Below are 15266 nucleotides of genomic sequence, written 5' to 3'. Positions count from 1 at the left end.
TTATACATACCATACCCCTTACCCCTCACGTTCATTTATCACTAGCATTTCAAACTAAATTTATTTTAACATTTGTTCCCCCTATTATTTATTTTTATTCCATTTGTTTTACTTGTCTGTTGATAAGGTAGATAAAAGGAGCATCAGACACAAGGTTTTCACAATCACAGTGTCACATTGTATCACCGGGATTTTAACACCAGTCAGAGGAGCTATCCCACTACAGAACTGCCAGAAATGCTTCTCTGAATGCAGATAAAAGGACATCTTCCTTCCTGGGATGAATTCCCCAAAACAGAGGAGAAGTGCTCCAGTTATGTTTCCTTTTACCCTCACCTCGAAGTAACATGCCTTTTAAAGAGATATTTGAGCCTCTTTCCCCTTTCCCTCCCATACAAGGCTCTCTTGCTCTTTTCCCTTTTTGTCCTTGTCTCAGTCCATTTCTTTTTTCCCATCTTGGTCTTGAGTTAAAAGTATGGACTGAGTTTCAGAGTTTCCTGGTCTCAAACCTCTGAAAAGAGTCCCCCACATCAAGTTCTTCTGCCTCAGTGGGCCCAGAGCACTCTATTCTGACTACCTGCTCCTTGGCTCGGGGCTCTTTCAGGGCAGCGATGGGGCCTTATTTGGCCTTGTCTGCCAATGCCTTGCACAGAAAAAGCAAGGGAAGCCAGTTTTTCTCCTTCCACTTGTGCCCCCTCTTCTTTGCAACCACCCAAACCCCCAACTCTAGGTTGCTGCAAGATGACAGACAGGTGACTCCCCGGGGGACTCTAAGATGCGTCACGGGCAGCAGAAGGTGAAGGACTGACTGACTGACGGGACAGCGTCTTCTCAGCGCTGGAGGCTCCACGCTGGCCTCATCCTGCCTCAGCAGCTCTCCATCAACCAATCCCAAAGCCTGATGTGGGGTAAGGGGGAAGCGAAGCATCAGATCACATGCCTTCCTCACTGATGCTGGCTGCAGCTCAGCTTCTCCTTGGCGTCCCTCTTCCCCCACCTGACCAAGCCCACAAACCCTGACCTGCTCCTTCCAACCTTCATTCAGCCCCAGGGATGGCTCTGCAGGACGTGTGTAACTGGCAGGCCCCTGAAGCCCAGGGACCATCACCTCACCTGCCACAGGCCGGTGGCTGGGCTGTGCCTCGGGGCTGCGACCCGCAAGCTTTCCTGCAGATCCACGGCCCCCAGCTGGCCCATGGCACCACCACCCTGGCCTTCCGCTTCTGTCATGGGGTCATTGCTGCAGCTGACACACGTTCCTCCTGTGGCAACTATGTGGCCTGTCCAGCTTCTCGCAAGGTCATTCCTGTACACCGGTACCTCCTGGGCACCACCTCTGGCACCTCTGCCGACTGTGCCGTCTGGTACCGGGTGCTTCAGCGGGAGCTGAGGCTGAGAACCCTGAGGGAGGGTCAGCTGCCTAGTGTGGCCAGCGCCGCCAAACTCTTGTCAGCCATGATGTCTCGCTACCGGGGACTGGATCTGTGTGTGGCCACTGCCTTGTGTGGCTGGGACCGCTCCGGCCCTGCCCTCTTCTATGTCTACAGCGACGGCACCCGCCTGCAGGGGGACATCTTTTCGGTGGGCTCCGGCTCTCCCTACGCCTACGGCGTGCTAGACAGGGGCTACCGCTACGACATGACCACCCGGGAAGCGTATGCTCTGGCTCGCCGGGCCGTGGCCCACGCCACCCACCGGGATGCCTACTCGGGGGGTTCTGTGGACCTTTTCCACGTGCGGGCAAGTGGGTGGGAGTATGTGTCCCGCAACGATGCCTGTGTACTGTATGCCGAGCTGCGGGAGCCCGGGGCGCCCGAGGAAGAGCCCGGAAGGGCCGCGTCCTGAGCCTGCTACTCCCAGGAGCTGCGGGAGCTGGAGAACTGTGCGTGGGCCGGCGGGCTCCGGGAGGCCAGCGCAGACGCGGCGACGCGTACGCGGCAGGGCCTGGGGGCGGGCGGGGGCCGGGGCCCGCGGGGGGTGGCAGCACCTCCTCCGGCTCCGGCGTTTGCGGGTTGCCGGCTTGTTGGTTCCAAGTCTCCATCTCTTTCTGCCTGCCGGAGCTACGGATGGCTCTGTCCCACACCTCCCCATTGACGCCCAATAGATCGGTCCAGCCTCCTTCACAGCATGCAGTCCTTCTTTCGGCAAATCCGAACCGCGTGCCTCCTGCACGCCAGACACTGTGCTAGGAGGTGCTAGACCCTCCTTCTTGCCATTCTCTTCTAGGCTTTCCCCCCATCCCATCCCCTGTCTCTGCTTTCCTCCCGTTTTGGCCTTCTATCTCGTTTTCAAAGTCTTTATCTCTTTCTCCTGGTCAATTTCTCTCCCTGGTGAGGTGGGGCTGCTGGGAGGGGCGTAGCTGCTCTCCGAGTAGGTGCAGTTCTGCAGCAGCAGAGCGGTGCTGTGGCCAGCCCGGGGGGTGGTGCTGAGCCCCTCCCCACACCTGCTCTCCTTTCCTGCCCCTTCCCCATCGTGACTATAATGATAGAGCGATTACTCCGTTACTAAATCCAGTTCTCATGCTATTTTTAAGGTAAATATTATCCTCCCTTTATAGATGAGGAAACAGGGCATTAGGGTTATTATGTGACTTGTCCAAGGTCCCATGATAAGTGGCGGAGATGAAGCTTGAACCCCACCCTCCAGAGCCCAGGTTCTTTTGGCACTGCTCTTCCTCCCACCTCCTCTTCCCCCCATTTCTTTTTGCCCACCCGGGCACAGCAGAGAGCCCCGCAGCCTTCCAGGCGGTGATGTGGAGGGAGAGAGCAGCTGGACCAAGACCTGCCCCGAGCCTGGAGGAGTCCCAGCGCCTGGAGGGGGAGCTCCAGAAGCCCATCCTCACCAAGCAGCCTCTGGCACAGCTGCCAAGGCCAGGAGCCCGGGCTCCCCGCAGCCCCATCCTTGCTCTCTAGCCCTTCAAGCCTGTCAGGGCCTTTGCCAGGCTTCCCCTCCTCCTCTCTTTCCTCCGCCTCCCTCCGCTTCCTGCAGCTCCCCGTGGGGAATGAAAGAAAGAGGGAGGTGATGGTGCCAGTGGGGACTGTCAGGTTAGCACACCCTCTCCTGTCCTCCCCCTGCCAGCCCTCTCCCTGTAAATCCTGACTTGGAGATCCAAGTGGACAGCTCCAGGAGGGACAAGCCCCACTCTCTGGGCCAAGGGAGAGAAAGGATGGTTGGACCTAGGGATGAGGCCTGGCCGTGACCGCCCCCCCCCCCCCCCCCCCCAGGTCACAGAACCTTTTTGCCCATCCTGTCCCTTAAACCTTCAGTCCTAAGAATAATAGCCACTTTTGTTCCCTCCTGATGGGAGCAGGCGTGTGCCTGCTCCCATCCTCCAGCCAGAGCCCTGAGTCCTAGCCCAGCATTCCAGGCTAAGAAAACCTTCAGGTAGGAGCTGACCAGAGAGAAGGAGGAGCCCTCCAACTGTGACCCCAAAGGGATGACTGCTGGGGAGGAGGGAGAAAAGGTCAGGGAGCCCCAGGAAGGAAAGCCGTGGAGATAGAGCGGGAAGGAAATTGTGGTGGTCAGAGGGGCTTCAGGAAGGTGCCCAAAGCACTGGGGAACTCGTCTTCAAGCCAGGGTCAAGGAATCTGGCCAGTGACCTCCCTAGCAATGCTTCTCAGCCCATTGCCTGATCCCCAGCCTCGGAGCGGGGGTGGGGGGGGATGGGGTGTCTCTGGGAATGTTCAATGAAGTCAGGGACCCCTGTGACAGCCTAGTCCTGGGGAGCCCACGGGGGAAGGCGGCTTTGGCATGGGTTTGACTTAGGCGTGAGAGGGAGCACATTCATGTCCACAGATGCGTGTGGGTCCCGCGTCTGGGTGTGAGTGAATGATTCTGACATGCTTTCAGGATGGGTTTGTGCAGGTGGGTGGGGCAGGTAGGTACGTGTGGTTCCTGTGTGCAAGGACAGACACTGGAAACAGATGGGAAGAGAAAGAGCAGACCTGGATGTGGAGAGCAGCCCCTTCTCCAGGGAGAATGCGGGGCCTTGCACTGCTTTTGGGAAAATATTCCAGGGTGAAGAAGAGGTGGAGGCAGGGCTCACTCCACCAGCTCACCCCTCCCCAACCGTCAACCCTACCCTGAAGCCCTTAGGGGGAGGAAACAAGTCCAGAAGGGAGCAAGGCTGCGGGTCTAGAGTCTAGCCAATGGCGGTTCACTACCCCCAAGACATTCTCCATTCTTCCACCTCCCATAACCTGGGAAGGTTTGAACCCAGAAAGAGAGAGCAGGAACAGGAGGGGGAAGTCCCCCTTCTTACTCTCATCTCTTTCTCCCATTGCCTCTGCCCATCCCTCTCCTCTCTTTTCCTTCCACGTGCATGCTCTTCACTCCCTTTGGCAGATTCTTTCCTCCCAGATGATGTACTTGAGACCGGAGATAAGCCTGAGGGTCTTGCTGACAATCCTGTTTCTCCATGCCCTCAGCCCCCACCCCTCTCCCGCCCTGCTCCCATCCTCCCAACTCCCCACACCCAACAGCTGTTTTTATAATGATTTGAAGGAAGACTTTTGGTGGGTGTCAGGGAGGTCAAGGAAAGCAGGCCAAGGATCTCATCCCACCCCAATGCACTCCTCACCACCTAGGAGTGGTCCCTGGGTCGGTTCTTCCTTTTCTTCAGTTATTTCTGGAGGTTTGATACTGGTGTCAGGGTGAGACCAAAGGGGCAGAGATCTTTCCCTCCCGGCCGCAACTGCAAGACCTTGCCCCCTCTGCTGCCTGGCCTGGGGTAATGCCTCCTGACACTAGCCCCAGGCCTTCACGGGCTAAACAGTCTGTTCTCACACAGGCCCTTGGGCGGTCAGGTTTCCAGGGTTCCAGCCTTCGGCAGAGTAAATTCACGTACAGCCCTGGGGCCAGGGGCCTTGTTCTCCCAACACCTGGCTGCTCTAACCAAGCAGGCATAGGTGGAGAGGAGGCAGCGTCTCCTTGAAGCAGCTGTCCCTGATTGCCAGCATCCCAGGTTTAGAAGGCAGATGTGCTGTCCCACCTACTGGGGACAGTTCCCACTCAGCCCCTACCCCAATTGACTGTCCTGGACAGAACAGCCTGCCCTCCCTGGCCCTCCCCCTCCTTCTTTGTGCCTGGGAAAAAGTAAGACCACGGACTGGGAAGGGTTAAAGGTGGGGCAGTGTGACTGTACCATCTCATCCCTGCCTGCCCTTTCCTCTGTGGACATTACAGGCCCAGGAGAGGCTGGCTTACGCCTTTCTCTGCCAACCATCCAAAATTTCTCTCTGGTTTTGGATCCCCTTTCTCCTCCTGATATTTTATTCTCACCTCCTCTCTCCTCAGTAGCTCTTACCCTCTATTTCTCCTTCTCACCTTCTCTTCTGGCAAATCCCCACGCCTTAATTTCCTTGGGCAGTTTGATATTAACAGGGAATGCAGAGAGTTGATGGTGGTGCTGGTGGGGAGGCAGAGCCATTATCTTCTTACCCCCCATATGAAATGAACCCAAACCATCCCCTATCTAGGGGACTTAAAGTGGATTTGCCCCCAAGGAGAGAGGAGAATAAGCCAGGAGGGGAATAAGTTTAGTCCTCTCCTGTCCTTCAGCACAGTGAAGATCTGTATAGAAGCCTGAGTGCAGAAACAGAAGCAGGACTCCAGTTTTACAAAATAAAGTGTTTGTTTATTATGAAATTAGAGATGGAGGCCCCTCCCCTTCCTCCCTCTTTCCCCCTCCCCCCTTTCCTCCCTTTCCCTTCCTCTTGGGGCCTGGGAAGCACACAAGACAATGCCCAGAGCTGGGATGCCCAGGGCAGGCTCCAGCTGGGCAGGCTCCAGGGAGGTGGCCACCTGGAGGGCTGGAGCTCTCGCCCTGGGAGGTGGGGCTGGCTCCCTCTCTCCGTGGCTGGAGGCTGGTGGAGCCAAGATGAGGCCGTGAGTGATGGATGGAACCATGCGGGCAGGTCTGTAGGGACAGGAGCGCAGGATTGGAGGTAGTGGTGAGGGAGGGGCTTTGGTTCCCCCCCACTCCCCGCCCCCCATGCCTCACACAGTGGAGGGGCACTGACCTGGGGCAGAGCGTCCCCTGCAGGAGGGTGGGCAGCAGTGGCTGGAAGTTTCTCTTGCTTTTGGGATGGACAACAGAAAAAAAAAACAAACAAAAACCAAAAAGCCAGTCACAGGGACCCGGAAGAACGACGGGGAATGTGGGCAGGAGACAGACACAGACCATGTGTGCGGGCAAGGGAGACAGAGTGTATGAGAGACAAAAACGAGTGCCGGCAGGAGAGATCACAGTGAGAGGACAGAGAGGTTCAGACCAGAGCCAGACAGAGTGTGGGGCCATCAGAGGGAAAGTGTGTCACAGACAGGGCCAGAGAGAGGCCAGACACACGCAGAGACAGAGCCCTGGAGAGAGACACAGAGAGAACTCAGGAGAAGGAGGTAAGGGCCAGGTTGTCTGGGGGTGTGGGGGTGGAGGGCAACAGGGTAGAGTGAGGTCTGGGGTTCCCGGGGCTGCTGCCGCCTGCCTGGACGCTGTGGGGCTCACTCAGAGGGCCTGTGCGGGCTGCCCCACTGTGGCGGGCAGGGCCAGGGCCGGCTCTCAGGGGGCAGGGGGCTCTTTGGCCCCATAGAGCTCGGCCAGGGTGCGGAAGAGGGGGCCCCAATCGTCCAGCGGCTCGGCGGGGCCCGGGGGCCCTCCGGCCTCGCTGCTGGAGCCGAGGGAGCTGAGGGAGCCGCAGGAGGAGCCGCGGCCCTCGTAGCCGTACACCTGCACCGAGTCGTAGGGCGGCACGCTGGGGTCCTCGTCCGCCTCGCGGAGCCGCAGCGCCAGGAGCTGAGCCACGTCGGCGGGGCCTGGAGGCCGGGGCTGGCGCGACGCCCGGGCCCGGGGCAGCACGTCGCGGCGCAGGGGCGGCCCGGGGACCGGCGGGGCCGCCCCGTCGGGGTTCTGCAGGGCGGCGATGTCGAAGGCCTCGGTGTCCTCCTCGCCGCCGCCCTCGTCATCGTAGGTGATGATGTTCTCGCGGACGTCCTCCTCCTCCAGCACCATCAGGGCTTCCTGCTTCTGCCGCCGCAGGGCCACGAAGAGGACCAGCAGCGCTACGGCGACAGGCGCACAGGCGGCTCAGGGGGCGGAGGGCCGGGGGGCCGTGTCCACACCGAAGGGCGGGCGGCGTAGGGGCTAAAGGGGGTGGGCCTGACACCTGGGAGGCCTCAGTTTAATCCTGCCTTTACCACTTACTGCCTGTGTGACCCTGTAAAGTTGCTTAACTTCTCTGAACCTCTCTGACCCTCCGCTTACTCGTGTGTGAAACAGGAAAACCATATTCACCTCACAGGGTTATTGAAAGGAGGAAATGAAATACCCTAGTGCTATGCCCAGAGCAGTACTTGGCAGAAATTAGGGGCTCAATAAACAACTTTTATGGCTTGTTACTTGTCATTACGGGTTGGCAGGTTAGAGAGATGAGGCCAGAGCTTTTCCCTTGGACACACACATCAGACAGTGGGGAAATCCAGGCCTGAGGGTTTCTTCAAGTGCTAGGGTAGATTTCTCCCTGTCCAGGGACCTGGCTTCTTCCACACTCCTTGGGGGCCTGGACCTTGCATCTGCATCCCACTGAGGCCTGACTTACCAAGCAGGGTGCCCACACAGGTGACGATGGCAAGCAGGGCCCCAGTGCTGAGCCCAGCGGGTGAGAGCTGAGCCTCAGGCCGGCAGGATGCCACAGAGCCGTCGGGCCGGCAGCGGCACACACTGACTGTCACTGTGGCAGTGCTGCTCAGTGCTGGCTGTCCCCAGTCCCACAGTTCTATGGGAACTAGGTAGGGTGCCTGGCGAGGTGGAGCAGGGCGGGCAGGCAGCAGCAGGCTGGCAGAGCCATCTGTAGGAAAGGGAGGGGTTGGGGCACCTCTTGGGACACCTTCCTGTTATGGTCAGTCCAGCCCATGGAGACAGCTTCCCACGGGCAAGGTAGGTGATGGCTGCTCTTGAAAGAGCAGTAGCAAAATAGTGCAATTCCGTGCCTACCTTCTGTTAGGTGGAGGGCACAGAGAGGAGGGGCAGGAGCCAGGCAGGCTGGGCTGGGGGTGGTAGTAGAGGAGGATGGAGGGAGGCAGGCATAGGTGTGTCTGTACCCAGGCCACCTACCTCGGTTGTCCCGGACTGTGAAGTTCGCCTCCGGGCCCAGAGGGCCTTGGATGGAGACCCGGCTGCTGTTGCCGACCTCGTCCCTGTCCAGGGCCCGGATGACTTGAATCAGCTGGGAGGAAGAAGAGAGGGCTTACAAGGAGTGGGCAGCTGTGGACCTTGAGGCCCCAAGCCCTCTGCCACAGCTACTCACCTGGCCAGGGGCTGCAGAGTCACATACAAAGGTGTCGTAAGGCTCAGCCAGCTGGGGGGCATTGTCATTCTCATCCAGGGTCTGCACAGCCACGTGCACTCGGGAGGCCTGTGCGGAGCTGTCTGAAGCCAGAACGGGACACATACACTCCACACACACGCCACACATGCAACAGTTTACACGCAATGCACATGGTGTACAGACATGGATGCCACATACAGCACATAGCATCAGGCGCAACACATGAAACGTGCATGCAACATACAAGCAGCATACAAGTTGTGAAGCGAATGGAACGATACCAGGTGCATACGACATTCACGTAGTACCCAAGGCATGTGCAGCACACAATATACATCCAACAGGAATGCCATCCCCGTGGTACACATATGCAACAGGCCAAACATAGGGTGCATTAAGCGTCAATGAAAGGTATACAGAGGGTGCATACGGTTGTACATAAACAGCCATGAAATATGACACATTCATACCATATAGCCAATGCAACAGTCAGCATTAAAAACACATGCAACAGACACGAAATGGATGTTCAATATACAGTGGATGCAGCATCATCCAATGCACATCCAGGGTCCAGAGAAGGCATTTCATGCATAAAAACCATGCACAGCACCGGTGGGATGGACACACACACAAAGACACACATAGACACACACAGGCACACACACACACACATCCCATCAGTCTGCGAGGCTGTGGTGCAGAATGAATATAGTTTAGAGTTGACCTTGGGGAGGGAGGAGCTGCATGTCTAGAAGGGGCAGAGCCCAGGCCAGCCTGGGCACCACAGCCAGACACAAAGGTCTCCTCCTGACCCATCCCTTCATCAGGTGGCTCCGCACCATTACCCTAACTTGCTCCTCCCTGCCAGTGCCATCCAAGAGAAGGGGGAAAGGTGTATCTCTGCCCAGGCTGGTACTCACCATTCCAAGGCCGAGCCCCCCATTTCCTTTAGTTTTTCCCCGGCTAGGGGGAGAGCTGGCTGGGCCTGAGGATCTAACCTGTGCAGGGGAGGCTAAGTGGACGGCCTGGCTAAAGGGTCTGAGGATGGCTCAGAGACAGGGTGGGCATGGGGTCTACTCCTCGACTGCAGGAAGGGCCCAGGGCCATCTTGTGACTATCAGGGTGGAGGGAGGAACAGTATTTGGCAGGACGGTGAGAGGACAGTGAGGGAACCACACATACACGCAGACACAGAGCTATGCGAACATAAACAGCCACAAACACACCGTATCTATCTACACACGTACATATCCACATAGGGACACTCACACGGACACACATAACCACAGACACACACACTGCCATACAACACAGTTGCACATACGCAGACATAAACCTATACATATACAGTGTAATCCATTTGCGAGGCAGTGTGCGGGAGGTGATAGCAGTTCAGACTGTGCAGGCTGGCTGGGTTGGAAGGCTCCACCACCTCATCTCTGCGTGACCTTGGAAAGTTGCTTCACTTCTCTTTGCCTGAGTTTCCTCATTTTAAATTGGGAAATAATAGTATCTATCTCATAAAGTTGTGGTGATAATTAGATGAATTAATCCATATTTGGTTTCTAGAACAGTGCCTGATATATTATACGTAATCAATAAATTATCTGTCCACAAACACAAAACAATATATACAAACAACTACCTATACACATCACTAATACATATCCAATTGCACATACACACAAATACTATAAATACAACTCCATATATGAACACTCAGCTATGTACATATACTCACAAATATGTTGTGTATGAATATATATATGTTTCATGCATACGGAATTAAACACATACACAAAGACGCATCTATGTGTTCACATACGTTTAACTGGACGTACCCATGTATGCACATCTCTTCACCGTCTATACACACAGCCACACACAATGGCAACTTCTATGGACAAGACACATGCAGCAGGGTGTGGGAGACCCTCAGGCTTCCCCGGGGAGCCTGAGCTGGGGTGATGAGGAATCGGTTTACAGAAGGGAAGGAGGTCTCCTGCCTCCGTGGCCCAGGGGGCTATTCAGAACCCCCATCCCGGCTCCTCAGCCCCTGCCCCGTGCCCAGAGGCAGCCTCACCATCCTGCTGCTGAGTGACTGGTAGGGGAGAGTGAGCACATGGAGCCAACCCCTCTCCCCTAGGTTGGGGCTCCCCAGCAGGGCTTCTCCAGGAGGGGGTGCTGGAGCCCTCTCATTGCCTAGCGGTATCTTCCTTCTCAGGCTCCAGAGGAGATGCCCAGCTCTCCCCTGGCCCCCAGCTCCCAGACTGAAGCAGCAGGGTGGGCGGGGCAGAGCCTGCCAGGTCACAGATCAGGGATCTCTAGGGGTCGGGCTAGTCAAGGTCTGGCCTGCTTCTGGGTTGGGGAATGTCGGGTCAGAAGTAATTTCAGGGTCAGTGTGGACTCACTGTGCTCGGCCAAGCCCAGCCCAGGAGACCGGGATGCCTGCCCTGTGGTGAGGATCCAGGATTGGGACCCAGCGCCCACCCTGCCGGACCACCCCTCCTGCGGGAGCCTGCTGCCTCCTCCCAGGCCTCACCAAGCTCCGTGGCCAGCACGGTGAGGTTGTGCCAGACGTGAGCCTCGCGGTCCAGGGGCGCCGTTGTGTGGATCGTGCCATCTTCCGGCTCAATAGAGAAGCAACGCTCAGAGTCCGAGTGGGGAAGGATGGAGTACCTGGGGAGGAGACCCCAGGCTGGGGCTGATCTGGGCGCAGGACCAGAGCTCGAGGGCAGCTCTCCCTCCGGCTGCCTCTCTGGGCCTCTCACGGCTCATCTGGGCGGGGGCTGGAGCAGAGCCTGCACCTCGCACCCAGAACCACTTTGGGTGGGACCCCCTGAAGAGGCAATATCCCTGGGAGGCCGCAAGTGTTTACGACTCCCGTCCTAAGACGCAGAGGGATGGGCTTCCATGGGGTGGGGGGAAGAGACAGAAAACAAAGAAGCAGAAGAGGGGTAACCACTGCCTGTCTTCCAGACGTCCATGCTCCGTGCTGGGGCCCCAGCGGCCTGTGTTCTAGCCCCTGCTCTGCCTCTGACCTTGGGCAGATTGTTTAACCTCTGTTTCCTCACTCAACTGCAAAACAGGAACAACCCCAGCGCCTCTTGCTCAGAGCCATGGTGGGGATGCTGGCTGGTGAGGTGGGCAGAGTGGCTGTTCGCGGCAGACAAATCTGGGTTTGAATCCCACTTACTAACTGTGACCTTGGGCCAGTTACTTAAGCCTCTCACAGCCTCACCTCTAAAACGACTGGCCGTGATAACAACTAATTCACCGAGCTGCCATGAGAATGAAGTATCAGCAAGAAGTAAACCGTGTAGCACCAAGAGAGTGATCAGTTGCAATGGCCAACACATGCATAAAATGAGACCCCTTCCGCTCGCACTGTCGCTGGGAGGTGCCAGCATGACCCACCCAGAGGATGGGTGGAGGGGTGGGGGTCAGTTTAGTCAGGTTCCCGGAACCTCGCCTACCCCCTAGGCCTGTACCTAGCAAGCCTCCCCGGGCCTGGCGCCCTGGAGTGGGACCTCTGTGTGTGTGTGGGGGGGGGGTGAGAGTGACTTGCTGTCGAGGGGGCACCTCCCTGAGACCCTACTCCTCCCGCACCTGCATCCAGCTCACCTGATGGGGCTGGCCGGGGAGTCCAGGTCAGCGGCTGAGACCTGGCCCACCAGAGTGCCGGGAGCCTTGTTCTCAGGCACGGCCAGGAGGTAAGCCGCCTGGGAGAAGGCGGGTGGCTCCGGGGCGTCCTGCACGGTCACACGCACTGAGGCCACGTCCTTGAAGGGCCCTCGCCGCAGGTAGGCTGGGTCGATGAGCGTGTTGGTAGCCTCCACACGGAAGGAGTAGAAGCGCCGGGTCTCAAAGTCTAGGGGCTGTGGCGAGGGGAGACGGACAGAGGGTGAGGGCACGTGGCAACCACGCAGGCCCCAGGCCCATGGAAGGTGAATGTCCAGGGCTCAGTCTGCTGCGGGGACAGGTGGACATCGCAGGGCCAGTGGCCCCAGCAGCGGGGTGGGGGCTGGCAGGTTGCTTAGTCGGCAACTCCAGGTCTTTCCCCAGCTCAGACTTGTGCGTGACCTTGAGCCAGTCACACGACTCTCGGGCCTCAGGCCACCCTCTGCGAGGCGGGAGATGGCTGTGGTTTGTAGGCTCACACGCAAGGGCCCCAAGCCTGCTCCAGGAGAGCAGGGAGCCATGTGCCCAGTGCGCAGCCAGGAAACAGGTATAAGTGGGTCTGCAGGGGTCGGCAGACAGTAGCTAACCTTGCGGGTGGTGAGGAGCCCATCGCGGCCCTGGGAGTCGGTGCTGATGCTGAAGGCCTCGGACCCCTCCCCATCCAGGATGCTGTATGCCATGAGGGCGTTGTCGCCCAGGTCTGGGTCCTGGGCCTGCAGCCGGCCCACCAGGGTGCCTGGACCAGCCGTCTCCACCACAGAGAACTGGTACAGGCCTTGGAGGGGAATGGAAGGGAGACCCATGCTCAGAGAGGTCCACAGCCCTCCTCTCAACCCCCCGCACGTCCCCCTCCCCAGGCCTGGCTGGGGTGGAGCAGGGGCAGGAACGCTTCTCCAGAGGCTGCTGGGGTCGAGGGTGAAAAGACAGCCCAGGTGGCAGCACCAGCCCCTTACTCTGAGGGAACTTGGGGGGGTTGTCGTTGACGTCGCTGAGGGTGACTGTCACCGTCGTGCTGCCCGACAGCCCCCCCATGTGGCCGCCCATGTCCTTGGCCTGGATGACCACCAGGAACTCCTCCTGTGTCTCCCGGTCCATGTTGGGGATGGCCGTACGCACCACTCCTGGGGAGAGACAGTGGTTCAGGCGGCATCTGTGCCCATGGCTGCCCCACCAGGACCCCAGACCTGTCCTCACCGGTCTGGGGGTCCACAGAGAAGAAAGGCAGCCCATCCAGCACGGTGTACACCAGCTTGGCACTGTTCCCGTAGCTGGGGTCATCGGCATCGTAAGCAGTCACCTGGATCACTGACGTCCCTGTGGGGGACCCCAGCACCCCACTCAGCAGGGCGAGGGGCCCCGGGGGGTGGGGAGAACAAAGGGGGTAGGCTCTGGGGCAGGCAGAATGGAGGAAGAAGACCCCAGAAGAAGGGAACTGGGAAGTTGAGACGGGGCACTCACCGACATTGGACATCTCGGGCACCGTGGCATGGTAGGGCCCGAGGGGGAAGACAGGCGGGTTGTCATTGATGTCCTGCACCTTGATGATGAACTCTGATGGGGGCTCCAGGGGCCGGTTGGAGGCTCGGTCCACAGCCTGGGCCAGCAGCACATACTGTGCCTTCTCCTCCCGGTCCAGGCTCTTGGTGACATGGATGTTCCCAGTGGCCTCATCGATCACAAAGACGGTGCCTGCCCCCTCCCCGGTCAGCAGGTACTTGGTGCGGCCTTCACCCCGGTCCACATCTGAATGCAGCTGTAGGAGTCGAGGAAGAATGGCAGACTGCTCACCCCAAGGGTAGGGGCAGAGGGTTAAGGAGCCTAGGTTTGGGTGGAGCGTTGGGACTCCTGGGGGCCCAAGGCCACTACAAAAGTGAATTTTCAAAGCAGAGGTCCGTGGGTCTGAAGAGTTCAGGGTAGACATGGGGAGTGTGGATCCTTACCTTGCCAATGAGGACGGGCTCTGGACCGGCATATTCCTCAATGACAAAGAACTGGTCCAAACCCAGCTCCTTCGGTCCGCAGCAGTCCAGGCCCTGGCCCACCCCGGGATCCTGCCCAGGCCCAGGCTGGGGCTGCCAGGCGTCCCACGCAGCCCCAGCCACCCAGCCAGGCCAGGAGGAGCCTCACCAGGCTCCACATGTTTGGGCTCTGGCCAGGCTCTGTTCACCAGCCCTGGTGTTGAGGCTGGGCCAGGCTGGGCGGCCCATGAGCAGGCTGGGTGGAGGGGCAGATGTGCTGGGGCTACCCCATGGATCCACACCTGCAGGACAGGTAGCTGCTCAGGGTCAAGGAAACACTTACAACCCCCCTCACTCCTACCCCTCTAATTTAGATACTGAGGACCAGACTTCCAAGGAACCAGACACCCCACTGACCAGAACCCAGACAAGACAGACAGCAGAGAGTCCTATCATTCCCTCTACTCAGGCTCTGCCTGTATTCACCTCCAGCCCTCCAAGCAATAAATCTTCATCAGTCAACTCTGAGCAGGATGCTGGAGAAGGATGCTGTGGAAGAGAACAGAGCATGCTGGAAGGGCTGGAACTCCAAATCTGAGCCCTGTCCTCCCAGGTGGGCTTGCAGCCAGCTGGCCAGAGGAGGTGGGAAAAGGCTTAAAATCAAGGGATTGGAATTAGTGGAGGTGTCCTTAAGTATCTAAGGTCAGGATGAGAAATGACAAGGAGTGCAGCCTAAGGCACGAATGAAAGCCTGAGAAAGAGCCTCTCTCCCAGGGGATCCCTAGCTCTGCAACCCTGCCCCACCCACCTCCCGCCCACTCTGGCCTGCAGTCCCTCAAGAGCAAGAGAGGGCCAGAGCTGAAGAGGGGACAGCATGGGTGTAGGGCAAGGAGACTGAGGTGTTGGGAGGGAGAGGTAACCCAAAACCAAAGAAACAGCATGATGAGGAGAGTAAGATGCAGGAACTGTCCGGCAAATAAGAAGTCTGGATGAAGAGACAAATGGCAGAAGAGACAGAATGAAAAAAGCCTAGAGGCTGAAAGGCAGAGCAAATTCATGATACCACCAGGCTTGGGAATAGGTCACCAGGGGCAAGAGAGTCTTTCCCTTGTGTATCAGGCAAGGAGGGCAGCCCTTGGTTGTGAGGCAGACCAGCCCTGGGAACTTCATTCTCCCAGCACGAGCAGCCAGGAGGGTTGAGGTCGGGAGAGGCTGCAGAAGGAGCTAGAAAAGACTCTTTCCACTGCCCTCTCTCCTTCCCGCCTTCTCCTCGAGGACCCTTCAGGTAGCTGCCGCTGCCGCC

General features: G+C 58.2%; 2 protein-coding genes across 2 annotated transcripts; one reads left to right on the top strand and one right to left on the bottom strand.

The window, feature by feature from the left end:
- Nucleotides 1-1053: 1053 nt before the first annotated feature.
- PSMB11 (proteasome subunit beta 11) lies at nt 1054-1845 on the top strand. Its single transcript, XM_077126523.1, has one exon. The coding sequence runs from the start codon at nt 1054-1056 to the stop codon at nt 1843-1845; it is 792 nt and encodes a 263-aa protein (XP_076982638.1).
- A 3790-nt stretch (nt 1846-5635) lies between these two features.
- On the bottom strand, nt 5636-14528 carry CDH24 (cadherin 24). Its single transcript, XM_077127195.1, is given in 15 exon segments — nt 5636-5917; nt 6021-7056; nt 7593-7841; nt 8108-8219; nt 8301-8422; nt 10867-11003; nt 11949-12202; nt 12593-12780; nt 12959-13126; nt 13200-13319; nt 13464-13758; nt 13946-14001; nt 14004-14021; nt 14024-14265; nt 14450-14528. Coding segments are annotated over 13 exon segments (2340 nt in total). The 5' UTR covers nt 14145-14265; nt 14450-14528; the 3' UTR covers nt 5636-5917; nt 6021-6556.
- Between the last annotated feature and the right edge of the window lie 738 nt (nt 14529-15266).

The sequence above is a fragment of the Tamandua tetradactyla genome, chromosome 14, assembly GCF_023851605.1.
Source record: "Tamandua tetradactyla isolate mTamTet1 chromosome 14, mTamTet1.pri, whole genome shotgun sequence".
NCBI lineage: Eukaryota > Metazoa > Chordata > Mammalia > Pilosa > Myrmecophagidae > Tamandua > Tamandua tetradactyla.
Note: the sequence above shows the minus strand (reverse complement) of the source record. Positions and strands in the feature narration are given on the sequence as shown.

Bases quoted from the DNA above. Each gene is read 5' to 3' on its own strand.
- PSMB11 (XM_077126523.1), top strand. From the start codon at position 1,054: ATGGCTCTGCAGGACGTGTGTAACTGGCAGGCCCCTGAAGCCCAGGGA.